Source organism: Molothrus ater, chromosome 8, assembly GCF_012460135.2.
Source record: "Molothrus ater isolate BHLD 08-10-18 breed brown headed cowbird chromosome 8, BPBGC_Mater_1.1, whole genome shotgun sequence".
Classification (NCBI taxonomy): Eukaryota; Metazoa; Chordata; class Aves; order Passeriformes; family Icteridae; genus Molothrus; species Molothrus ater.
In genome coordinates this window covers 20,948,058-20,975,946 of record NC_050485.2, presented here as the reverse complement: position 1 = coordinate 20,975,946, position 27,889 = coordinate 20,948,058, and the positions used below count along the sequence as shown (strand labels likewise).

At 34.4% G+C, this 27,889-nt stretch overlaps 1 protein-coding gene across 6 annotated transcripts in view; it reads right to left on the bottom strand.

Moving 5' to 3' along the window:
* Positions 1 to 5,505: 5,505 nt before the first annotated feature.
* The window catches only part of LOC118688330 (heparan sulfate glucosamine 3-O-sulfotransferase 1-like), a 43,720-nt gene continuing 21,336 nt past the window's right edge, over positions 5,506 to 27,889 (bottom strand). For 3 of the 6 annotated variants that reach the window (XR_008508505.1, XR_004980454.1, XR_004980453.2), the window contains exons 2-3: positions 6,858 to 9,218; positions 5,506 to 5,812 (exon numbers count right to left, since the gene is read on the bottom strand). Coding sequence is in view for 1 of the 6 variants with exons in the window: in XM_036385827.2 (XP_036241720.1) it covers positions 8,170 to 9,099 (930 nt within the window). In the remaining 5 variants the exon portion in view is untranslated. Of the gene's footprint in view, positions 9,219 to 13,577; positions 13,816 to 27,889 lie in introns of those variants that run through there. The other 3 variants (XR_008508504.1, XR_004980455.1, XM_036385827.2) reach the window with 3 other exon arrangements.

The following is a 27,889-nucleotide window of genomic DNA, read 5'->3' as shown; positions in this document are numbered from 1 at the left end:
TTGTCATTGACTAACTCACTGACTAGAATTTCTACAGAAGAATCAAACTAGTCGAGAAGCAGCTTCTATATTAGCATGACTATCAAGTGTTTAATTTGTGTATTAGGTGATAAGAGTATTTATGCTTCCAAAATTGCAGCTATTTAATTTGGTTTATCAGCTGCCTAAGACTGAAGTAAGATTCTCCAGGTATATAAATTTCAGGCTGGATTCTTAACACAAATTAGAGTAGTTTCACTGCAGTTGCTCTAGCGGACTGTCATCAGTGTCACTTTACATTAGTGGAACACATGAATCCAAATGCTTCTGTTAAATACCAAATAAATACAACTTTTTTTGAAATGGAAGGTGATTTTTTTAAACTATCCTCCCAAAATATCTCAAATTATGCATGCTAGATGTGTTAGGATTTCTTATTTTGTCTTAATCACTTGCAATTTTTTAATCTGATTCCCTGACATACTAACAGTGGAGAGACAACATATATTTATTTTTGCAAACCATAGGGTATATGTCTCAGCAATTACTGTTTTCAGATCAGGAAAGCTCAATTTAAGATCAAAACTATTTATTCCATAAAAAAGAAAAGCCAGAATTCATTAATAAATGAAAAAATGCCCCAACAAAAACAACAAAATCAAACACAGAATTTAGAGATAGAGAAATTCAAAGATAGTGGATGAATGGAAGGAAAGCTGCATTTATGTTAAATAAATATTCTGGGTTTTAGCATTAAAGTGAGGTAACATAATCCTGTTCCTTTTGATCATAATACACAGATAATCAGGACAGGGAGTCATACAAGCATATACAACTGTATCCAATTCTTATTTGATAAAAAGGAATCATGGACAAAGGACTCAAAGAAGACAGATAACAAGCTTCTGCATTTTCTGGCTTGTTGTATCCAGTAGATACAGAAAGCCAGATTAGTATATTTTATTCATATTTACTTGAGTAGCTTTATTTATATAGCATAGTTACCATCTGTGAAAACAAGTGCTTTGCACAAAAATAATGGAGAACCTAGTTTAAAAAAAAAAAAGTGGCTTCCAAATTTAGTTTTCTGTTACCAATGAAATACATACTGCAATTTGGCAAAAATCTGTCTTGTGGGTGATTTGAGGGGTAAAAAGGCACCTGATCACTCACTTCCACACAGGTACTCAACCAACCAGAAAAAGATTTTTCTCAGATTGAAGCCTGAACCTCTGTTTGATGAGAGGGGGAAACCACTCTTCCCAAGCTCTCAAAAACTGTTGCAAGCAGACATTTGACTGATGGAGCAGCCCTGCTTTCTCCAGTCTGGGGCACACAGCTCAGTATGATTCAGCAGGTGTCCATTTTAAGTGACCAGAGTTATATTTTATAGGCCATTTTTCTCACTCATCTGGAAGTGTAAGGCTTGGCTGTCCCCATGCCTAATCTTTGTATATTTAATTCAAGTGATGCATATTTTGAACTGCACCCATATAAAATTGAAATCAGCTGGCAAAAAAAGGTATTTCCTATGAAAACATATTTTCAAGGGAGAGATGAGAGGGGCAGTGTGAGGCATAAAAGAACTAAACGAGAAGTTGATGGTGTTGCAATGCTGCTGAAGACGTAATAACTTTTGAAAGGTAATACCTTATTTAGGACACTGAAACCAAAGTATTTTTGAATTCTTGGATGCATTTGAATTTTAAAATTCCATATTTTTTATTAAAAAATGTAGAGGAGGATTTTACACTCACACGCACACACACATTTAAAAGAAACTAAAACATAGAGAAAGTTTGTTTTTTAAAAGTATGAAAGGCAGTTTGCTTGAACTGTGGTCTGGTGTGCTTCCTGTGCATAAGTGGGCCCTATGTATATGATCCACCTGCTGGTTTTTCTCCAGCTAATCTGTACATGTGTTTTATTAATTATGTCATATGTACACTTGACAAAGAATTTCAAACACATAAACACTGGTTGTCTGGCAAACACATAGTTAATATGACAAAAAGTTACAGATAACTCATATATAATTGTTACCTCTGGCTTGGTATGCCTTCAGCAACATCACTTTAGTGCCCAGCTGTAGCTTGTGCCTGTTTTTGTTTTAGACTCAGGGTATTTTGTAAGCTGTGTATGATGCATGTGTAACTACAGCATATGCTGTTTATGAGCCCTTAATCTTTCTTCACTTGAGGCAGCACTGCCCCCCCACAGTTTGCAGAGTTCCATCTGCATCACTTGTCTTGAGTTGTAGATTTGTATCATGGCAGAGTATAGAAAAGGTATCCTCAATCTTCTCATGACAGCTGCACAGCATTTTTCTAGGCTGGCAGTCATTGTCAAATCAACAACAAACCTGCTGCATTTAGTGCTGCTGATTTTCCATAAGGCATTTCCAAGGCATTTTAAAATGCCCAACATTTAGTGAGGACAATTATTACTTCCCAACCAATTTAACAGGGTATCACTGCAGGATAGGCATAATATACTCAACCTGTCCTACAGCACTGTAGGACTCTCTGATAAGGTGAAATACAATGTTTTGAAAGTGTATATTCATGTATATTCCTAATAGCCTAATGAGCACAGAATTCATTCAGACATGTAGAAGAGCTAGCTAAATCCCTGAAACAGCATCCTAGTCCTGTGCATTGTTTAACCAGGCCAATCATAGTTTTCATTTGTAACTGCCATATTGGGTTAACAAATATTTCACAGAAGGCCTTCAGCTCTGGTTTTATCTTGTTCTAGTTGCCCTTATTTTTTCCTATTGCAAGTTTGATTGGTACATCCCTAACAAAGTTTATGATGGATCAAAAAGAAAACCTTATCCAGTTTGAGTAGCAAAGGGAATGGCTCCTTAATTACCTGGAATTAAAGGGAATGGCTTCCCTTTAATTACTGCCACTTGATTTAAATCTGAAAGGCAGTGCTTTAGAGTGACAATGTGTTTAGTCTAACATTCATCAGAATAAGAACAATTTGAATATAGTTGTATTATGTAATGAAGAGACAGAAAATACTGAGACTGTTAAGCTATTATCTGTCCCTATTTAGAAGTGGTTTTTACTGAGAACTGTAGCAAATTGAAGTAATATTAATTCTGTCATAACTTTCTACTTTTATTGCAGGGTGACTCAAGCCACCTTTTTATCTCAGAGGAAACAATATAATACTAGAGAAATAACCTTTGAGAGAAAAACTGTACCCCTGGTTTAGAGTTTACATGAGGGTATTTTTTTAAACACTTTACTGAGAGGTTTTTGTTATGGCATTGAAAGAATACACAATGTGGAAGTATAAAACTATATTGAATCAGAAAATAGACCTCACATTACTTGTTACATGGGCTAATATGGGAGTCTGCATTTTTCATCACATCTATTTTCACAGAAAACTATTATTTTTATCACTCTGTTTTAATCTATTGTATTTCCCCTAAGTAGCAGATTCACCTTCAGGGACTGATTTATACATTGCAGTTCTGTTAGTGTCTTGGTTTCCAAAATGTTTTCAGGAATTGTGGTAGGCTCATGTCACTGTTAATTAACCTTAAAGGGAAGACAATACAACTCCTCTGTAATCACAGAATTATACTACACAGTCTTTTTAGCCACCACTGGTTCTAACTTTTAAATTAGTTTTAGAAAATAGCAAAACAATTTATAAAGTCACATTGAAACTTGGAATAATCAAAGTGGAAACTATTTGGCCAGTAACTAAATATTGTTCATTAACTGCTGGCAATGATTAATATTCTAGGCAAATTATTACTGATTCTATTTCCAGTGTGTCTACATACTTATGACAAAATTCAAGCTTTTGAAAGCAATTAAGACCAAATCCACAAGTGAAGAAAATAATAATCTACAATAATCTAATACTTTAATAATTTAAATATTCCTTTCTCATAAGGGAAAAGTTATGTGCAATTCATATTATCAATCAAAGTTTTGTGGGGTAAGTCCCTCTTTTTCTTTTTTAATTTTTTCAGTTAAACTGGGTAAGTAAACTGATAAATCATGTTTTTTGTTTTGATCACATAGATTAAACAAGAAATTATAGGGATTATAAAAATTTTTTTTTTTCCAACTCACAAAAACATCTGAATTGACAAAGGCAATAAGAAGTCAAATTTGATAGAAACAATTTAATTTTAAAATTTCTTTTTGATGTGCACAAAGACAGAAAACTCCTTATGTGGATAAGCTTCCCTACAGTAGTCAATCTGATTGGTCTCCAATAGATAATCTTTATAGGAGTATCAGTTTTGTATCAAGAGGATAATAAAGGAGCTGATGTGGAGCAGCATACAATGATGTGTGTGCCCTCTGTAAAGTTCTCCAGAATAAGAAAATGTCTCTGCTTTAACAGGTATCCTTTAAGAGAGACTCCAAATGTTAGTCTTTCAAGGCTAAGTTGTGAAAGACCAGAAGCCAGGCTCCAAGGATTCTGAGCACCTGGATACAGGGGATACAATGCAAAAATGCAACCCTTTTCCTGGAAAAAGAATGGGTTAGAGGGAAATGGAGGAACTTCCTAATTTCTTCCTCATTAGTTAAGTACTAGGAGTTTGGGGGGCAAAATCCTAGCTTTTAAGTTTCCCGGTTATTTCCTTTATGTACTATAGATAATATATATAGTCCAAAAAAAAGAAAAAAAAGAGGTGATATTAGACTCATCTAGACATTAAGTGTGTGCAGCTTATTGTGGCTAAACTGAACCAGTTACAGCTGCTTGATATGGTTAATTCTCTGTAATATTAGATCAATGAAACTGTAACTATGGAATTTTTACTAAAAAAGGAAAGTAACAATATTTAAAGTGAAAATTTAGTATTTCTGGAATGCAACAGAACATCAAAAACTGGTCAAACCATCATAAATTCTGCAGTAGTCTTGCACATGTAATTATATCATCTATTCCAGATGCTCCCAAAGACCTTTGAAAAACTGTGTGATTTCTTCAAGTGACCTCCCCACATGAAATTTACTTTTGCAAACAACACTTGAGTACCAGATAATGAGATGATCATTTCTTTTAGAGAAAAGGAACATCGAGTTTACTATCAATTGTGTAAATTCATGAGATATATGTAATTTCTTAAATTGTGAACTGTCTTGTTAGTAACATCTGCATACTGATTGTAAGCCTTATGGTCTTCCCAAAAAATGGACTACTTTTGAATTCCAAGTTTCAAAACCAGTACTTTTTATTTTACTATTACTCAAGTATGGCTCAGTGGATTGTATATTAAATTGATCTGATTACCTTCCTAAGCATGAGGGGAAGGAGGGTTTTCTTAAAGACTGTAAGAATGGAAAAGGTCAGGACAACATGAAATTTTGTATTTTTCAGACCACAAATGAGAAACTGATTGAAAGTTTGCAATGTAAAAATGCAGTCTAACCTCTGTTTTGCAGAGGTTGAGGTGCATGTTTTTTGACCATTTACTAAAACAAGATTTCTGGTGAGAATCTTGGTTTACATAAAACCACACCAAACCAAACCAACCCCTCATCCAGATTATATTCACATATTTATTAATACTTTATATACTTCTCATTATACTGGTAAACTCTAAAATAATATTAAATTCATTCCATCAACTCTGTTCTTCCCCAAAATGCTGAACAGGAATGAGGAGTGATAACAAATCAAACAGATATATGCATCACTAATCCATACAGCTCAGCTCTCCTTGAAATGTAAATTCCAGAAAGGGACTTGCATTTTCAAAGATGCATGCAGCTTCTGCTAACTGGTGCTCCTGCATTCAACTCATTTAAAGATTAGCTGTAAACTTCAGAGAAGAAAGACTTGATGCCTGCAAGCATAAATATAGAAAGACATTAGAATTTTCTCCCTTCCTTTTTCTTGGGAGACTATGAAATTTAATGTGGCATATAGACGTATGAGTTTTTCAATTACTAGCATCTATCTGAAACTTTTATTAAAGTATACATTGTTTTCAAATTTGCTTCTGTAAGAAAAAAATAAAAAAACTCAAAATAAATTTTGAGAATGTATAAGAAACAGAAAGTAATAATTTTTGCCCAATATAAGCTACATTTATGTTGCTCCCTTTGATAATGTATTTCTGAAATTGGAAGGAGGTTTGTTTATTACTGACATTGCATTGGTCAGAAAGAACCAGACATGCTAGACAATATTGGGAATCTGGATTTGGGTGTTCTGTTATCAGACTAAAGTGCTGTGTCCACAAAATAGAAAGAACAATTCTGATATGGAATCACACTGTAAATTCAGAGTTCAGAAATTTTCTGGTCTAGCTTTTTACTTGACAAAAGACAAAGAGCACACTGTTAGACTGCAGAACTGTATTCATTACAGTTTGCCTATGCAATGTCCTTGTAGAGATGGTAGAAGACCAGCATAAACATTCTGTTCCTTGACTAATTTGAAACAAAAATTTTTGTATTTCCACAAATTCTTATTTGACATTGTATTTCTTAGTGCCTCCATCTGATGAATATTAATGATTAAGAAACCACAATCTCAGAAAAGTGGAAGAAATAAAAGACAATTTGCACCATCTGTAGAAATCAGGGATGTAGTAAATATACTTCAGAAAGGTAATTTCAGAGATTAATTACATGTTAATGAAAATAATTTGCTCTCATACATACAGCATATTTTCTCTCACACATACATATACAAGCAGTAGAACAGCTAAAGAATAAGATTCATTATATTCTTTTTAACATTTTACATTTGTTGAGAGAATATTTGGTGAAAGATATTTCTACATAGAGTCTGATTCTATCCAGCTTCAGAAGAATACTGCTACCTGCCTAAGTAGCCCACTCATAAAGTATTAAAAGCCTAAAAATCAGCCCTGCAATACATACCTCTTAGCCTGGAAAATTAAAGAATCCCATGGTAGGAACTCCTTTAGGCTGAGCAGTGACTTAGGTAGAAGGACAGAGATGCAGGATCTTCATTGGGTTTGATGCTCAGAGTTGATTTTCTTCTTTGGTATTGATATGTAACAAATTGTTTACATGAAAAAGCAGAAAAATCAGCACAATACTGTTAAAAAATATTGAAAATAAAATCCTGATGCAGGGCTAGAAATGGTTGTGGTTCTTACATATAACCTGAGTATGTCTGAATACTGTCTGAGATATGCAACACAAGAGGTTTTTTTAAAGTTGAGACTATCCCACGGTCTGCATCAGAAATGGCAAAAAAAACCTACACCATGCTTCAGGGGGCAAGCAAATAATTTTTTTTTTTAACAAGAACCATTGTGCCAATAGAGGTATATAAAGCAAAGTCCGGAGAACAATAGAATAATTAGTCAGAGAGTACAAACATAATTCATATGGTAGTTCTAAGAGCCTTTCCATTCAAGAGTAAAGTGATAAAATTTATGCAATCAAATATTTGTACAGTCACTCGTTAATCGTTAGTATTTTTTTGGCATTTATTTTTATTTTAGTGTATAGAATATTAGTGTTCCTGGGATATTTTAATTTCTTAGCATTCAGAACCCTCACTTTAACCTTCTTCAAACAGTTTATATTTTTACTTTGGAGATTTTTGGAAAACACAAGATAATAAGAGTGTGGTTTAATACCCATGTTATACAGACAGGTGGCTTCTAGCTCACCTGTTCAAAATTACAGGTGAAATAGATTCCTTCTATTATTAATTAAGTACTTCAGCATATTAAAGATTATGATTTATTTATTGGAGCTACTATGTATGCCCCTATTTTAACATACAATTTAAACTTATTTTATGAAAAATTCTATAAATCAACACCACTATTGTGTGGGATATAAAAAATACTAACAACAAAAAATACAGGACAGTTAGAATAATACTATTTCCAATATTTACATTTTTTAGAGTTAGATACATTTTTCCAAAACAGCAGAAATCTTGTAGAGCTACACCTTTGCTAAGTTTGCTGAAGTTAATGTATTTGCATGTGAGACAAAGAAGATCAGAATATGACTCCCAGTAATCATACAAATACATAAAACTTATTTTTCCCAACATAAAGAGTACCCTTTCAATGAGTAACAGATGTGTTGTTCCAATGAAGCATATAACCAGTGTGTTTATTCTCATAATACGAGTCTTTACAGTTTAGAAAGGTATGTCTGAAAGTGTGTCTCAGGGCCTTTTTAAGAAATATTGACCCCAAATGTATTAATGCCAGTCAAAGGAATGATTAACCATCCTGTAAAATTTTGCATTGTGCTCTCTGAAATAAGAATACAGTTGCTCTAAAACAGTGCTGTTAACAAGAGGATGGGGACGTCCTTTGGATTCATGTAAACATCTCTCCCTCCCATCACTTCTGATGCAGTAGAATCCCTTGGTTTGGTTAAAATAAAAATTAGAAGACATAATTCGGGATGGAAGATTTAGAAATCTTTCAACTTTTTGTAATTCAGGAAGAGGGTCCTTGATCAAAGTATTTCCATCCACTATGTGAATCTGATCCAAACTGAAATGCTTAAGCCACTTTTCCATATGGACATCATATAGACTTCTCTGAATAGCTTTGTATTTGGTATTAAGCACTCCATTCTTAATAACAATATCTTCAAAGAGCTGAACAGGCTTGTGACTTTCTACTCTGTTGTAATACACTTGGGTATAGTCAGATATAACTCTCTCAGTGGGATCTCTTAGAATGAGCAGCAGTTTAATGGAGCTATTCATGTCATGAATTCTTCCTGGAGCCTGTGGTGATGTAAAATAACCTGGTGTTTTCTCAATTGTAATTTGATTTCCATAAGAAAATGGCATCAGATTTCTATACCAGTCTATTCCTTTCACATAATTTTCATCCCAGTCAAAGAAGTGGACTTCTGTAGCTGCCACCACAATGTTAGGATGAATATCCAACATTTCCAGCAAAGCTCTGGTCCCTCCTTTACGAACTCCTATGATGATTGTCTGAGGTATTTGTCTGCTTGTGCCAGGAGGTCTCACCTGTGCTGAATAGTGCTCACTTTTATTGCTGAATAATCCCACTTGTGACTTCAGTGTTTCCATCAGTGCCCCATTCTCAACAGGAGCACCCCGAGCATGAGTCAGCAGAAGATAAGCTGACACGAGTAGGAAGGCCATGTGGAGAGGAATAATTATTTCAAGATAATGTTTTGCTCAATTAATGAAAGAATAGGTGAGTCCCCTCTTGAGATGGTTGGCAGAACCCGTGGTAAGCACACAGCAAGCTTCTGAAGCATCTGCAAAAGAAAATAAGACAAATCAGTGCTTATAAACTCATCATCAAAAATTCAACTCACAATTCAATTCACAAAGCTAATCTGTGATCCCAATAAGAAGTTAATAAGGAAATTATTTGTTTCCCCTGAGTTTATATCAGAAGGACAGAAAAGTCCCATGTGTTGGGGCTTTTTTCTCCTTACCATGAGTGACCACTGATGGTTACTAACCTTTCAACAACTTTTATTTCCTCTGAGCAGATTAGAATTGTTTACTTGATTTTAAATCCTGACCATTTTGATTTTCCTAATTATCTTCCATATGTAGCACATACTTCTCTTGTTATAAATACCGTACCCCGTATGATAATAATTCCAAGGAATATTTGAATGTCAGCACCTTTCCTCAAATTCCCTGCTAGAATAATCTATTCTCATATAAATAACAGACCTGCATGATGGTGCCACCATCTGGGTTTTAGTGAGCTATGAATCATACAAAAATAATTCTGTTTACTTAGACACAAAAACCAAAACATAGATAGAGGCAAAGTTTTGAAATCTAAGCCCATTAGAGCAGAAAACTAACTCTGTCAAACAAAAGTAAAGTGGCTAAGTGGGATCAGTGTGGGAAAAATAAATGATGCAGGGTGGATGGATTCTCTGTAACTATCCAAGTGTTGCGCTGCACAGTCATATGCGTGTTGGAACAGTCTGGGCAAAATCAGATCTTCAGATAATATTCTGCAGTTCCTCCAAAGCTCTATATAAGACATATCCAGATGCTTTCTGATCACTGAGAGATTTCTGCAGGGAGGAAAAGTCTGCTTGAGGCTGAACAGCTTCTTTTACTTAATCCACATTGCATATGGTCATTTTAAGAAGTGGCGAATGTTAAATATGTTCAAAATTTGCAAAAACGTCAGGCTTGCAGGTATGTGCATGTGCAGATGTAAGTGAAAGAAAACATCTATGTAACTGTGTTACTAACATTTGAAATCTCCTGGGTAACTTTTGTACATAATATTTGAAACAGATTGCTTATGGATCTGCCATCACAACAATGGTCATAAAAAATTCAGATCAATGCAACACCTGCACTTGAACCACTGTGCTTGGATTGCCTGTTTTTAACTCTGAAAATCCTACAGGACAAATTCCCATTGAGAGGACTCTTGAGTTTCACTCCATTTCTGAGCAATTACATGATTTAAAGATTTGTGGGCTATATCTACATTCTTGTTTTATTTTTAATGTAGCATGCAGAAAAAAGGGGGTTTTTTCCTACATTGAAGCAGCAGTCATTTAATAAACAATAAACATTTTTGGAATAATTTTGAATTATGGCTCATATTTTAAGGTAGTCTCAGAAATGTTACAACCTTAGCTCTTTCTCCAGTGTCCGCTCTCTCTTTCTTTTTCTGAACGTATTGGTCACAGTACTTCATCTCTTAGAGACAGCCTTAGAAAACACAGCTGATTCCCAATTGTCATGGCAGTGAGGAGCATTCAGTATTTCTATTTAAAAATTGTTTCATTTGAGTCTTACTTTACAGGCTTAAAGACTTAAAATTTTTGATAATAACAGTCTAGGCAATGCAGCAGATTCATTAAATCTCTTTTCTAAATTTTATTGAAACCTTCTCCAGCTTCTTGGATATCTAGGGAATGATTGTAGTCAGCCTCAAAGAGCACTACACTCACAGTTATATAGCAAATATTAACCCTAAAATTGTCATTTAAAAAATAAACTATGACCTTTAGTAAAGAAATCTGCAGAGAACATTCCCTGTTATGTCTGAGCAAGACTTAAAGGGCAACTGCTTCTTCAAAGAGAGCATAGTTTCAACAGGAAGAGTGAGTATACGATTACTAAATATTGGAAAAGTCCAAGTACAAATTTACTTTGTAATGACAGAGTGGAATGCTGTTCTTTAGGAATTTGAATGGAGGTTTCATTTTAAAAATCACCATTTTTTCCACTAGGAACTTCACTCAGAAATTCTGTTTGAGGTTCCCAAGAGAAAAGAATGTGAGAATTTCTATGGCAGTCACAGGAGGGAAGAACAGGTATGTTTATACCAAAATCATTTATAGTTACTATTCCTTTGGATGGCAAGTTTGGAAAGTGGTAACCATGCTGTTCAGTGCTGCTGAGGGACTAAAATGCATTTTACAATAATGGCAGCTAATGCTGGTTTTGGAAAGATCCTTAGGATGCACAGCACAAAATGTGAAGCATCGCACCCCAGATGATTCCTGGAATGCCAGCTTTCAAAGAAGGGACTCCGCTTTAAGAATTTCAAGCCAAATTTTTCACAATTCACAAGGTTCCTGAATAGTTCAATCTGAGGAAAGGCACAGCAATGCATAAGATGGTATCAGAAGTAGCATTATATGATACCACGGCATTTCTCCAGCCCTGTGATGCCAGCAGGCTGGGATTTGGGAGCAGGGGCCAAGGGAGCAGTTGATCATTCTTTTAACCTGAAATTAATTCTGAAATCCTGGTGTTAGTTTGCATTCTATTAATCTTCATTGTTAAATTAAAATTCTTCCAGGAAGACTGAGGAATTATTTTTATAAAAATCTTACAGGTTTTCTCAATTTACCACTTTCATGATAATACAGCATGTCATACATTATAAATGCACTTACACATCTATACATTAGATTACAAGTACTTTGAACTAAGGGAAGACCTGTCTGAATGTCTGCAAGCAAGGGATTACTTATAAATACCAAGGTGCCGACATACAGTTCATTATCTGATTTAAATTCTGGAACTATCCCATTTAGAAACAGTTTCATGAACTGATTCTAGACAGGTATTTGAGGCAATTTTACTTAACTTGAAAGAAAACTATTTTTAGATTTCTTGAGAGTTAGTATTCTTGAGACTAACTAGGTTAACAGCTTAAATTGAAAAAATAGAAAGGAAGAGGGAAAAAGCAGGAATTTCTCTGAAATAAACTAAAAGTAGAGTAAATAAGAAAGAAGTATTTCATATTGGGACTCTGCACTAGCATAGACAGGGATGTGCTCTTCCTAGATCTGGTGACAGGTGAAAAAATTCTCACATTCACTTTTTAATTTTGTTTAAATAATTCAAACACACTAACATTATTTCATCCCTAACTGAGTTTTCTTGTTTCGTACTCCTAAGAATCAGGTACAAATACTGAAACCCAAAGAAGACTCTAAGCTGTATGAGAAAATCATACTTATCACTGAGGAAAGATTGGTCTTCCAAAATATTCTCAGGTTCACTTCTGATATGAGTGCGAGTCTGATTAATTTGCCATCTGAAATCAGCAGTTCTCTGTAAGACACATTCAGGCAGCAAGTAGCAGAAGGAATTCTGCATATTCTGTGGACTGAAGTATTGTTTGAAAAAATAATTAAACATAATTATTAACCATTTTAACCAGTTTTCAAATTATTTAGTTGTTTTAAAAATTTCTTAGAATCATTGCTAGCAAAAATCCTTACCCAGGAAATACTACAGAAAAAATCAAATTCAAAATGTGCTGTAAAATTGGTTCCTAAATAGATCAAAATTGCCTTTGGGAGCAATTCTATCACAACAACATTTCAGCTTTGGCCTAAGATATTTGATTGATTTCAGTGAAGCTCTAAGATTTTAGATCCTGTGGTTAGGTTATAATTGCTACATAAATGTAAAGGTTTTAAAGAAGATTTATCACATATAATTGGAATGTTATTAGAATAATTTTTGTGTTGCTTTTATGCCTTTATGCAATTACATTTTTAGAAGATATTGACTGCCTTTTATAATGAAAACAATATATTTTACATTGGTGCACTGCACCAATGAAGAATCTGAAAGTATTCTTGTAAAACTAACCCCATAACACATGATCAGAATTACAGTGTCTTACTACCATTTTTCCCTGTTATTTGGTAGTGTTGGTGCTGTTTAGTAACATAAGGAACATCAACAGATATGATACTTATTAAGCAGAAATGTAGTTCAGAAACAAATTTGTTCTGCAGAAAGGACTAATTAAGTAAATAGTACCTTGGGCTGCTGTTTCTTTTATTTTTTAAAACCTAGACTAGACTTGAGAAGCTGTTATGCTGGCTGAAAAATCATTTTAATATTACAGAACTGTACTAAACACCCTTAACTGCTGCACTGTACTCTGAAAAAACTTCCAAGTGTCTTACGATTTATCTTGCTTTGGGATAAAGTACAAAATCGTTGGGTAAACCTACATATATTATTACTAATTTATAACATTATTAGTTCCTAATAATACTTCCTGTATTACAATGCCTGTAATTCTTTTCATTGGGGAATTCTGCAGCACTCTGTGTTAATGAACTGCCTGCAACTTATTAAGGCACCATTCCCACCTTACAGGAAATTGCAGCTGACCAATGGATAGATCCGGTTCAGGAGTGCAAATGCCTTGGAAAGTCAGGCTAATCTGATCTGCTCAAGGTCACACAGCAGGTTTATAGTCCAACCAAGAATAAAAACTCCAGGGCTTCTAATTCTCCTTCCAATTCCCTTTTCAATTCCGACTTCGTGCCATTCCATAGCAGCCTCTCCCAACCCGTATGATAACTTATAGCTGGAATACATGCTGAACTGAAAAACAAAGAGGTTTCTCAATGTTTCAGCATAAAACTCAACTTTTTTTTTTTTTTTTAATAAAGCTGCTTCTTGCTCCTCACAAAAAAAAAAAAAAAAAAAAAAAAAGAAAAAAAAAAGAAAAAAAAAAGAAAAAATAATCAAGTACTAACTACAAACTCGGGATTTTATTGTTTCAAGGCTTTTGTGCAGAAATTTTTGTCTTGATTTTTAAAAATATAATGGGATTCAAAATAGGGTACAGTTTTTCCTGTTAATTCCTGTTAGATACAAACTTATCCTGACACAAAGATCAATCACTGAGAAGAGTACAATACAAATATGTTAAGGCTTACTGGCACACAAACTTGGAACAGCTCAATTATATCTATTATATCTCTGTAATTAAGAACATCTTTAATGCTGACAATATAAAAAAACAATTCCAGCCTAAATATATTTACAACCAAAGGTCAGATAAGGTGAACAGCTTCAGAAATTTCTGGAAGGACAATCATAATGTGATGTCAGTTAGACCCATGTAAAGTATCCCTATACAGTCTGGGTTATGTAATAAATAATTCTCAACAACGAAAATATAATTCTAAAAGTTTTGGAATATCTGAAATTAGGCTGGTGGTTTTCTTTAGTAAAACTAGAATTAGTTACATAGCATAAGAAATGCAAATCTGCACTCAGTATGGTTTATACATTTTTTAAAACAGGCAAATGAATTATCCAGTGCATATAGGACACATTGCTTAAGAGAATCCAGTATCAATGTATTCAAATCCAATAACGTAATGACTAAGTCAATTAATTCTAAGCATTAAATATTAGAAATAATACTATCATCAAAAGTCCTCTTCAGAATACCTTAATTCTGATTATAATATAATTTGTGAAATAATGGACATTTGAAAATATTTGGCACATGTCCAATGGTTGAACAGAAAAGTATCCTTTCTTAATATTCATTGGAAGGAAACGCAGTTCAGCTACTTCTACCCACACATGTGAGATATGCCTAGGCAGAGTTCAGGGGACAATGAAAGCACATTTCTGAGTGTGAAAAACATAAAAAAATTTGGAAAAGTTTCCTGTGTAGAAACAATTGTGAGTGTTAATTTTATTACAAGCAGAGCAATTACTTTAGGTCTATGTTAGAATGAGACCAATCAGGGCCAATTGAATAACTTTAGAGCTGTGCCCTAGAAATGAGATTTCATTCAGGAGAATCCCAACTTACCTATTCCATGAGACTAAAGACTATGTGGGAAAGGAGAGTTATCCCAGAGAGATAACCCATTATATGGCATGCAAGTGCTCTGCTACACTTTTATGCTCTGCTCCAAAGCAAGAGTAAAGTAAGAGAGAGTAAAATACAACACTGAAGTTTTGTAACAGCTGCAAGTTCAGCTCAGTGATCTCTTTTCATACAAGGAGCAGAGGACAAAGTATGAAAAGGACCACAGACCCAAAGCCAAATAAACATTGCAGCAGTTCATATTGCTGATTAAGAGTCTTGTGGGCACCTAAGAATTTTGTTCACTTTCATTTTACTCAAACTATGGGTGTATTTTTGTTAGGGAGATGCACTAAAATTTCCTAAATGAGGTAGTACCTAAAAACCCATGAACCCACAGACTGTCAAGAAATGCTGCCTTGCTGTTGTAACACCTCATTGGGTAATGAAAAAGTTTAAAGGTTTCTCTTTAAGCATCAACATAAAATATATGTTAGCACAAAGAAAGACAAAGACATTAACATTTTAAAGTCCTAATCTCAGCAGAGAATTTATTTGTGTGAGGTTTTTCTAATGAGATTGCAGTTTTATAACAGCCAACAGTTACTACCTTACAGGAATAAAAACAAAAAAAAGGAATAAAAAAGGAAATAGCTATTTGGTGAGTAATGGTAGGAGCTACAAAGTAACAGCAGTTGGCTGCAGGCTTCTATCAGGTACACAGATGATAATGGATAAAAAGGAAAGCAAAGAAATGTTAGCATGAACTATAAACACCATTAAATCATTGGCAGGTGATATTAGCAGATAGGAGTTTTGAAAGAAGTTTGCTTCCCTAAGGCTAGCATTACATTTCCTAATTCCTTTTCTGACTGCAAATATGTAGCAGAACAGTAATATTACAGTATAAACACACTAATAAATTTCTGAGCTAAATAAACCTTCTACAGCTGTAGTTTACACACTTATATTTTATGGTATCTTTGGAAAATATCATACTCAAACCTTCCACATAAAAGTCACTGAATTACAGTTTCATAAAGATCTTTAATATGTTTAGCACATAAAACCAGGTACATTCTAGGGATACTTGTAAATAGACATAAATAAAAATTCAATCCTATTAAGATGCAAAGAGTGGATAGTGATCAGATTAGCACAGATGAGAAGGCCAATTTTACTTATCACATTGGCATATTTGAAAAGGAATTGCATCAGCATTTTGTTGAATTAAACTTACACCTCTAATTGTTAATTAAGCATCTGAATTAATATAAATTGAGGTAACAAAGATGCCATGCCAGTTCTTCAGCCAAACAAGCAGTAGTCATGTAATTATAAAGCTGCAAGATGTAATGATGTGTGGCTGATAAGTAGCTTTTGTGTATATTTCTACAGTACAGCAAAAAGGTCAAACTTCAGCCTCTCTGCCTCTGGTATAATTAATTGAATATTATTAATTTTCCCCCACTCATTTTCACAAAGAATAACTTAATACTTATAGATGTTTAGGAAATAAAATTAGAATTTGATGCAGAGGATTTACTAGAGACCTGTCTTTTAAAGGAAAAAACTCCTCAGAGGGTCAGGATGGAAAATTCTACAGAAAGGACCTCATAGTCCATCTTTTCTCAAAGTAAACAAACAAGTACAACTTGAAGGGACCATAGAAAGCAACTTCATACCAAGACTTAACACTGATTAATAAATATATTCGTAAAATAAATAAAAAATATATCAGTAAAATAAATATATTGGTCAAAACTGTGTCTTCTACTGGTAAGCAAATTCTTGCTAATAAAGAAGGCAAATAGACTGCAATAGAGAACAGGCAAGCATATTAGAAAAGAAACAAATAGATAAAACATTTCTTGAATAGAAGCTCGATGCCTTAACACATATCCATCATCAAGCTATGTGCACATTCAGCCCAGCAGATAGCTGTAGAGATGCAGGAATGAAAGCAATTTAGGGAACATTTGGAAATGCCTGACAACTGGAATAAAACACATAAAACAGCCCCGAGTGCAACACTTGTGTCTCTCACACTGCTCCTCAGGCTGGTACTGGGAGACAAAGATGACAGGCTGAACACATGGAGTAAGTAAAAGACAGATTATTTTCTGGCTATTATGGAAAATCAGAAATCAGACCCTTGCTCCTTACCAAATCTTTTTCCAGTGCCAAAGCTGCACATTAAAGTACAGTAAAAGAATACTCACCACTCATAAGAGTCTGAGAGCAGACATCTAATACCACAAAATTCTAATGATTTTCTCAGGACTTTGGAGATTTAGTAGGGTTCTACCTGACTGTCTTTTCCACTTTTTAGTTAGGAAAGACAGACCTTAGGAAAGTTTCAGCGCAGTCCAAATTTTTCAAACTTTGATGTACAGCCCGAACCTGTTGTCATGTCAGTGGTACGACCAAAGATTCAGGTACATGTCAAAAACTCCTACACTTCAGTGGAAAACAAAGCAATTCCTTTCCTTCAGTCCAGACTGTTATGATGACTTCCCTGTGCAAAAACATCTTCTGCATCTACAAGTTTAAGGTGTCCTCACAAAAACGCTTTCCATTGTTATGCCGCTGCATTCCACAGTGCAGTGAATTCCAGCAGAGCATGCTCCTCGGCACACAGCATCACTTCTGCCCCATAGCTCAATGCCATGGTGCACCCAAACACCTCTTCCACACTTTTCCTTTAGTGCTGCTTCATTTCAAATCAATTACAGCTTCTCAGAAAGGCTCTTTGATGGCTGAGAGTGCCTACAGCAATTTTTTGGCACCCTTAAGTTCTGTCAATTTTCACCTAAGTCTTAAAGGTAAAATCATATTTAGGAGTCATCACATACATTCAGGATGTGGACTTTAGGACTTCAGACTTGTGAGATTTGTGACAAATGGTGAGAGTTTGTCACATTAGAAACTTTAACTAGAAAGAGCTACAATAGATGTGCTCGGACACAAAATAAAAGCATGGTAAGAGTTGCTCTCAGATTCAAATACTGTGTTTGCTATTTATGATAATAATTTTTCTTAGTAGCAATTTTTTATTTGAATATGTAGAGTCAATTTGGAAAACATCTCTTGCACCTAGGTATCTTATAATGACCTTTTCATATTTTTCACCTCAAATCTGAATGGTCTTATCAGTATTCAGAGAGTTGATAAGATGTTAGGAATACCTATAGCAGAGAAAGAGGCAGAGGTAAGGAAGGGCTCTGATATGTTCTCATAATTAACTGCATATTAATTAGAGCAACAAAGAGTTAGAACATTCAAAGCCATTCTCTTAAGACTAGGTAGGCTGTACAGCACATGTACTTTAATTGATTCTAATCCCCTGATTTCAGCTCCTCGAGCAGACACAGTCTGACAGCAGACTGGTCTCATTGTGCCACAATACCTGGACATTTCCCCAAGGAACAATACTTCCATGTAGCATAGAGGAGACAGGTACCTCCATTATCTTACATTTTCTCTCTCAGTCTCTTTCCTTCCCAAATAAAAGAGAAAAACCTCAAAGCACCAAATTTTGTTATTTTAGTTCCAAACTGGCAAAAAACCTTTACTTTTTCTGTAGGAGGAGGTGAAAATTTTGTGATCCTAGATCCATGTTCTAGCTGCAATTAGTTTTTTCTACATACTATATAGCTTATGATCCACATATTCCATACTGTTCTAGTCCACTTATTTTTTTCCTCAGCAAATTAAAAAAAGAGAAAAGTTGATGATCAGTACTAAATTCTCTTTTCACTGTTCTCTATTACCAGTACAACACTGCTATATAAAGCAAAGATGTAGGTGTTAGTATGTGGTGGTTTTAAGCAAAAAATACACATCTTGTGCATCCTGATCATTGTTTCTTTGCCCCATTAATACCCTTAGCAGTCCCTATGGATGGTGTAATATAAAGAAAAAAAATCATTGTCTCACTGCACATTTTACTTTTGACTACATTTTTTCTCCTTGTGAATGCATCTGGAGTTTTTGCAGAGTTAACAGGACATTACTAGCAGGTTTTCTGCAGCATCTTTCATTGGTGTCTCAGAAGTTATTTTAAACATTTTGAAGAACAAACGTCAACATGTGAATACCAGTTAATTTACAAGTCCATTGGGATTCATAGATAAAAACCAGAAAGTAAAAAGCACCAAACCAACACATTCTAATCACATTGCCAAAAACCATGTAAATCAGACCAATATTCTGCTGCTGCTTACCAAAGAGAATAGGAGTTTATTCCTTTAATAAAATGGAGATGGAGTTGGATAGTGCTGAAACTGAGACAAGAGAATCTTAATTCACTACATAAATTGTGGTGCACTTTTTAAGATTTTGAGCACCTGAGGCCTCTCTTGCATTTTAGGATGGCTGAGAACTCCACTGAAGGTTGCCTGCTCTCAGGCACTGATACAACAATTTTCCAATTCAGCAAGAGGGAAGAAACATATGCCAGTATGTGTAAAGATTCTCTAGCAGATATTTTCAGCCTCCCTCTTTGCAGCTGATGTTGTGTCCAAACCTTGCACCATTTCATAAGAACTTTAACATTAGTTCAGAAAGAATAATATGAAATTTAGTTAGGGAAAGAGAATCTCTGGTGGAATCTCCAGTTTACTTACACAACTATCCATCCTCCTGCTCTCAGGATTTGGTATCTCAGTGTTTGGCCACTACCACATATAGTGTTTTGAAAATATAGCCACAATACTATTTCCTCTGAGCCCAGTTTGTGAGAAATGTGTACTTCTATTTAAAGCAACATCATGTTTAATTTCGTGACAATAAAGGATTTTTTTCTGCATTCTGATTATGAGTGTTCATTCCTCTTACCTTAAAATATGTGATCACAAGGGAAAATAAATCTGGATTTGAAATTTTATTTGTAGCTATAAAACATGGAATAGTTATTCCTGTTTATAGCATACTAAAAAAGGTAGTGCAAGTATGCAATGTAAGCTACTGGTTATTGATGCCAGTTCTGTGTTAAAGCACAGATAATAGCTTTTCCTCTCAAGGGAAGATAGTATTTCTTCTACAAACTGTAAATTGTATAGATTATTTCACATTTTTTATGCTGAATTTTCATCTTAGATTTGTAGTTTGATATTTCTTAGCTAAAATATTTTCACATTCATGCCCCACTTATTCTTAATGGCATCTATCAATTTCAAGCAGAAAGAACATTAATATTAAGAGAAGGTTAAATTTCCCCTGGAAGGTTTTTTGTCCAGGGAGGTGATATGGATACACTTGGAAAATTATTACAACTACTAATACCTTAAGAGGAATTATAGTCAACAGAAAAAGTGACTTTGAGTTTATAGATAATGAGCAGTTCAGAGCAAATTTTTGAGATCAGAATCAAGATGCTGGGATCAAACAATATCTGTCAGTGTGTGAGAAATAAGGGATTCAATTACTGAATGTGAAAGAATCATGATTCCTATACTATGGAACTTACCAAAATTATAGAATTTAGGGCATAGCATGTCAAAAAAAAAAGTAATAAAATAAAGCTATTTCCTCTGACATTTAAAAAATGTAGCTGATAAAACTGTCATTCAGGGTGTGGAAATATTTCAGTCAAATATAAAAGTACCAGGAGAAATAAATAATGAAGTCCAACCTATTTCATAAAACATCATGATCTGCTGTGTATGTATGAGTATGCAAGAGAAATTGAATGTGAAACACTTTAAATTATAACACAAAACCATCTTCTAGTAAATGCGCCACAAAGCCAGTAGTGAAAGAGTAAAGGATTGGAGAAAGCAAGGGAAGTGATGAAAAGCAAAAAATTGAGCATTTGTAGGAAAAACACAGGTTGTTAATAATTTTAGTGAGCACAGTTAGGTTCTATACTTGTGCAAATACAAACACACATATATATAGCACACAGAGAAATAGAGAACAGACAGTAATAGAAAATAATATAGACAGATTAAAGGATTCAAATTATGTAGTTTTATGAGCAATGCAGAAGATGCTGATAAATGTAGATCATAAAAGTGGATTGCAAATAGATAAATATGTGTACACTGGAAACATGTTCAGGATCAAATGTTCAAGTGCAGAAGAACTTAAGATATGTTACAACATATCAAACCTTAAGAAAATTTAGATTGTACTATAGTGCAGGTACAAAGGGAGGCAAAAGTGGTTAAGGATGGTATTGCAGTAGATTCAAGTGGAAATTTCCTTAATTGGAGTTCAGGTTTCAGATTTTCTTGTGGGGACTGGATCAAACATAACTTGTGCCGTAATGCCATAACGAAGTGAGATGGAGTGAGTTTGAATTTACAGTTGATTACATGCTTTCCAAACAGAGCAACTTACTCAAACTCTGTTTATTCACATGGGGTGTTAATGTTCAGCAGCTAATGTGTTTTATAATTTACACCTCAGATTTCTCACAGTAATTTCCCCTTGAAGACAAGCCTTGAGAGTGAAATTTTTCAGGATCATTTATGCAGGTCTCATTCTAGTCCCACAGAAGTCAGTCATAGTGTTTTTTATTTTTTACTTAATAACAAAATTATGAAAATTTTGAAAGATTCCTCTCTCTTCCTCATCTTGTGCTTTTCAGAATTGTATTTCTCACCTTGTAGTGATATTACATGGGCAAATTCAAACACCTCGAATGTCCACGTGGTAGAAGAATGTAGGAAACCATAAAATTAATTCCTTAAGATTGAAGTACTGAGTTGCATTGCTACAGCTGAATAATAAAGGAAACATCTAATCACTATGCATGTTTAGAAATACATCCAGGTGTTCTGGAGAGATTTTAAACCACAGAGCTGAAAAACTACCAAGCAATATCAGCCCACATGTTGAAAGATATTTTAAACCTATGAACAATAACAAAAATATCATGGTCATTGATGTAAATTGAGAGAAAATACACTGAAATTAGTAAGAAAGTGGAAAATATAGATGATATGCTAAAATTATATCAATTTGTTTAGATTATGCCTCCCTCCTGTATGAATAAACACATAGCCTACTTTGCTGAGCAAAATTTTTACTCTGCTTTTGGATTCTATCGGTCATGCAAGCTAAATAACATGGGGTGAAAAACAGGTTGACAAAGTTTATTTGGCCTTCTGACAAAGTACTTCACAATTGGTTTCAGGGTAAAAAAGCAAATATTCAATGTGGATTAACAAAATTGCTCAGAAAGCAAAGTGTAGGAATGCACAGGAAATGCTCAACATCCAGTTAATTCACAAGCGTGCACCAGACATCTCTTTAGGAAAAGATACTGGCTGAGAGATTCAGAGTCCAAGGAGCTTCAGTTACTGATGCATTTGAAATTTGAATTTCAAATTAGAGATGGACCCAGATCCCTTAGACTTCCTGGAAAGCCTTACCCTTAGGATTCTTTATGAAGCACCCAAAAATCTCAGTGAAAATTCCAGTTGGATGCACAGCAGTGGACAAAGGCCAGCACATTATTAGTATGCAAAAGCAGTAAGAGAAAATGACAGCACAGTTTGAATGCATTTGGGTAAACTAATGGTTCAGAGTGACTAGAACAGCGTGTTTCATTCTGGTCAATCACTCTCAAAAGGAAGAGGGAGTTCAGAGGTGGCTGCCAACAAAAGATCACAAGCATAAATAATTTGTCAATATAAGGAGATAGTAAAAAAATGCAGAGTCTGTACTTTGACTGCTGCATTAGATAAATGAACTAAGATAACCCTTGCTCATTCCCTCACAAGTTCACAAAACATATTTCAGAGAAACAAAAAGGCAAGGAAATTAAAACTGACAAAGTTATGTGCTCTGAACAATGCACAATTAATCTAAGAGTGTCATTGCCACTAAATGTTACTGCAGACCTATATAATGCAAACAGAAAGAAAGCAACCACCAACAAAGAAAAAAGACATATTTAATTGCATTTCAAAATGCAGTATTAAATTTCTTATATAAAAAAATCTACTATAAAAGTGGATTTTACAAGAGCTTCAGATGAAACAGAGATCAATTAGAGAAAACTGCATTTCTACCTTCATAATACCTCAGAGATATGTCATACAGAAATATGTAGCAACTTACTAAAGATACTTTTCAAAGAAATTTCATATCAATAAAGTTTAAATAATTTTAAATGCATTTGGATGTGTTTGTTTACTGAGTTTTGTGGAAAGAGGGAGAGAAAAAAATCTCCATTTCCAACTAAATGACCATAGTTTCCACTCTTAATTTCAAAGCCCAATTTTTGCCTTTCACTAATTTAGTAAAGACTAGGAAATATACAATCAGAGCATACAGTCTGACATTGACATTGAAAGTAAAGGCAAATTTGGATCTACAGAGGACAAGGAAAACCAGAACAGCATGCCAGATTGGAGTCTCATTCCAGAGGGGAAAAGGCTGCAAATATAAAAAATGAAACAAGCTAACTTAGTTAGAGAAAGGAACTCAGATGGTTCTGGTTTCATAGATGCCAGGGCACAAAGTAGCATGAATAAATGATTAAACTCAAGAGGGCATGTGATAACAATCACAGTTCATTTAACTTCAGATTGTGAGTCGTGTTCTAGACTTGGGCCATTCTCACTGATTGCTAAACTTTCTGTTGCTTCATATTCAATCAAGACACCAAATTCTAGGCTCTTTACTCAGATCACACCCCACTAACACAGAGAATAACAAGATTATGGTCCATGTAAATACTCCTTCCATTTCTCCTGCTTTTTTGCTTGGAGGTGGCAGATATTCTTGAATGATTTCTAATCCATCAAATCACATGAAATTCTTCAGGGCAGAACTCTTATCTAGGCAAAAACTCCACACTTGGGATTTGTACAGTTAAACATTTATCTTATTTTCTATTTATACTTGTTTCTATTAAACTGCAGCCTATTTTATGCAAACCTTTTCTTGGAGATAGCAACAGCATTTTGACGCAGTCTTATTCTCCAGTATGCTTGAACTCTTCCTGTCTTGAAGTCACCCTTGTCTCCCCCATAACCCAAGTAATTAATAAAAGAAACCACCTACTGTGGCTTTTATGCTTTAAAATTGTGCAGTCTGATGTTGTTTTTTGCCAATAGACACTGAACTCCTCAGCTTTCATTCAAAATGTATTAAAAAGAAAGTACAGGAATTAAATACAAGGCAAGAGTTTATATGTGATTAAATGAAGAAAAAGAGATATGAATATATGCAGTGAGAAAATTAAAATATAATTAGCCATGAAAGGAACATAATTTCATGTGACAAACAACAAACATCTATAAATCCATCCGATTCATCTCAATAGAGATGTTAATTTCAGATTAAGTAAAATTAAAAGAAACATAGAAGAGACAAAGCTAGCTCTCCATCTCTGAAGCTACAAGCAAATTGAAGCATGTTTGCATCAGCAGTGTTTTTAACTGAAACCTTTGTCAAGCTTCATCTCAGACAGCCTACACTTGGTTGAACCAAGCATTTACTTGTCTTGTATCCCCTCGCTAGCAGTGGCCCTTCAGGGACACCTGAGGGACTCTACAAACCCAAGAAAAACATGCAGCGATTTTTCCGAGCACACTTTCCTGGGCTCTCATGAGTCTGAGCTCCAGTGGCTCTCTGAAACAGAAGTATGAGCTTTATAGTCCTTAATGGACAATATCAGTAATTCTGTAAATCTTATTACTTTTTGAGTGATTGTTAACAGAGCTTGTGTCTAGGAGTTCCATGGTGTAACTATGTGAAACTGAAAAAATACTTCCCTTGGTTCAACTCAAACACACCACCTGCCAGTTTCACCCAATGCCCAATGTCCCTGCAGCAAAGTGCCAGTGCACAATCACTCATCTATTTACTCACCACTCCTGAGTTAATAAACTTGCCATAGCCTCCTTCCGTTTTCTTCTTCCCAGACTGAAAGCTTGTAGTTCTACCTGTTCCTTGTTTAAAAGATTTATTTAGTCATCCTTTACTCATCCAACCCATTCTCTCTTTACCTATTCAAGATGCAGGTGCAGTGCTGTGACACTGCTTGTAACCATGATGTTTTCTAATTTATTCTATTTCTTTCTAAAAATGTGTAATATTAAATTTTCTTTTCTTTGCTGCTACTGTTTTCATAGCTCACAGTGAATACACTGTGAATTGATAATCTCACAGTGAAGTTCTCAAAAAATAATTGTCAGTTTGAAGTCCATTGTTGTGCACAAATTTATAATTTTTTAACCCTTTGAGAACCACTTTAAATTTATTTACAGTGAATTTCACTCATCACTTTATCACTCAGTATCACTGAGGTACTTCTTTGCAGTTTGTTTTCATTTCTCCTATTCTAAATAATTTACTATCAGCAGTAAATTTTCCTGTATAAATTTTCCTGTTCTACTGCATTTGAAATAATACTGGTCTTATGTCTTTAACAAGTTGCTTTGTAAGCTGTTTTGTAATCTACACTATTGTGGTTTAATGCTGTATTTTTGGGCTTTGTGTTTCTGTTATTCTTGGATAATGGAGTAACAGGCCTGCCTTAATTTCTTTCATACTGATTTGTGGGTGCCTCCTTGTAAGAAGACTTAGCCAAAATCTGATTTTAGAACAGACTAAACGAATCTCTAAGAGGAATAGCAAAAGTAGCTGAAGAGAGCTATTTAATATATAATCAAAGGGACTAGAATAAGTCAATTGAAATTTTTGCATTCTAGAGGATCTTAATTTGTTACTAAAGTCCAAGACTAAAATCAACCACACAGTTCAATATGCCAATACACTGCTTTGGGAGTGGCCTAGATGAAAGCATCAGTTCACTTGCTGAGATCTGCTGATGTTTTTGCAATAAACCTCCTCTACAATAAGCATGCAATACAAACCCCACCTCCCGTGGGATTTATTTGTACTCAGTTTAAAAGCTTTGGAACAGTTCATAAGAATGGTTAAATGTTAATAAACCAATAATGTTTTACACCTGACATTTTATTATTTGGTTAAGGCTATGCAACCTCTCTGACACGGAGCAGTTATTTCTGGAAGATCAGGTGTCAGTATCACAGCTAAATTTAAGAACTATATTTTCATTTTTCTCTCTAATCAAGATATGACTGAACAGAGATATCAAATAAAGCTCTTAATCGTGTTCTTGAATTTAGGCACACATTAGAATTCCTTGGGGTAAAAAGCACCATATTTCAGTCTAAAAGTGTTTGCTTACATTATTTTGTAATCAAAGAAAACCAGGCAATATATATATATTTTTTTCCAGTATCATGCTGCAATTTCAGCAACATCTCCTTCAGTTGGCAGATCTCCCACATCAAGTCCTGGGATATTTTAACTAGATCGTTGTGTCTGGTACTTGAACTTCACTTGAGCAAGGTTCATGTAATCTTAAGGTTCATGTAAACAGCTCCCTTTCTAAATTCATTGGAAATGCTCACACATTCTTAAATACTTGATTAACTGTGACAAATTAGAAAGGAGAACAAAACCAAACTAGAATAAAAGGCTCAAACTAGTAATTTTCTGTAAAAATTAGATTCTGACACACATTTCAAGACTCCATAGGCATGGAAACATAGGGCAACCTTTTTTAGACATTTCCAGTAGATCTGAATGCATCCCTTCTAAACTAATATTAAAATGCATCCCTACGACATAAACAACCTTTAATATACAAGATTTCCAAGTACAAGAGTTCTACAAATACAGCCCATATTAACAAGGACAGTCGGTACCTGACTGACACCTGATAATAACTACACCAAACACCTAAGAATAGCAGCATATATAATTAATAAGTACTTCAAAATATGTGTGCTAAATATTTTTCAAGGCAAGAGAAAGTATTTTATCCCACTGTTACTTTGAAAATGGATATTTGCACATGTGCTTACATTATCAGTGCTTATTATTTTAATATGTCTATTCAGAATAAGAAAATTAACTGCATGTCCATCTGAGGTAAATAACAGCTTATGTTACCTTCATTTTACAAGTATTTAATCTTACTGATGAAAAATTTTAAGTACTATGGCAAATAAAGGCAATGCTTTCGTCCCAGGCTGCAGGGACTTTCACTGACCTCTTAATTATTCCTGTACTAAATTGCTACTTCATTTTTAATGAGTGTTCTATAAATGGTGTAGCTGTTTGTATTCTGAATCTGCAAATGTTGCAAAAACTTCTAAAAATGGGTCAGTTACAAAAACCTAAAACTTTCAGTCTATTATTACATGGTAGTATTTAAAGAACATTCTCAAGAGCTGATGTTTAATAATAGACATGTATTTTAATGACAGAAATATTAAATAACAATATCAAATAATGTTGACTTAAAAAAATAAGAACTCAGTAATATTAAACCCAAAATAAAACCAATTAAATAAACTAAAATAAATTACTTCAATTGAACAACAAAAAGCAAACACTGACATGCATATGCACAGATAGAAATTGTTATTAAGCTTGAAAGATGACTTAATCATTAGTCACTGTTCAAGACTCGAGAAACCTCAGTTCTGTTCTACCAGCAAAACTACTGCTTCACTTCCATAAGAGATCTTATTTCAGTTAATTCTAGCAAGCTTAGCTTTCCTTGTAATAAAAATCCATGTTGTGTTTCTCATAACTTCTGAGCTGTATTAACTGTACCTACAACATGGACTGAAGATCACTACTGCAAAGCCATTTACATTCTGAAGTTTCCTAATAGATGCTGCTTCTGCAGAGCCCCAAAACTGAAACACTTTAACAAAAGTGTCATGTCATTAAGCTGTGTTTGAAGGGCTGCTGTTAGGACACCAGTCTGGGCTCAGGGGGAGCAGTCAAGCACTTGATTAGTCTGGCTCAGATCTAATTTGCCAATAGACCAGACCACTTCAA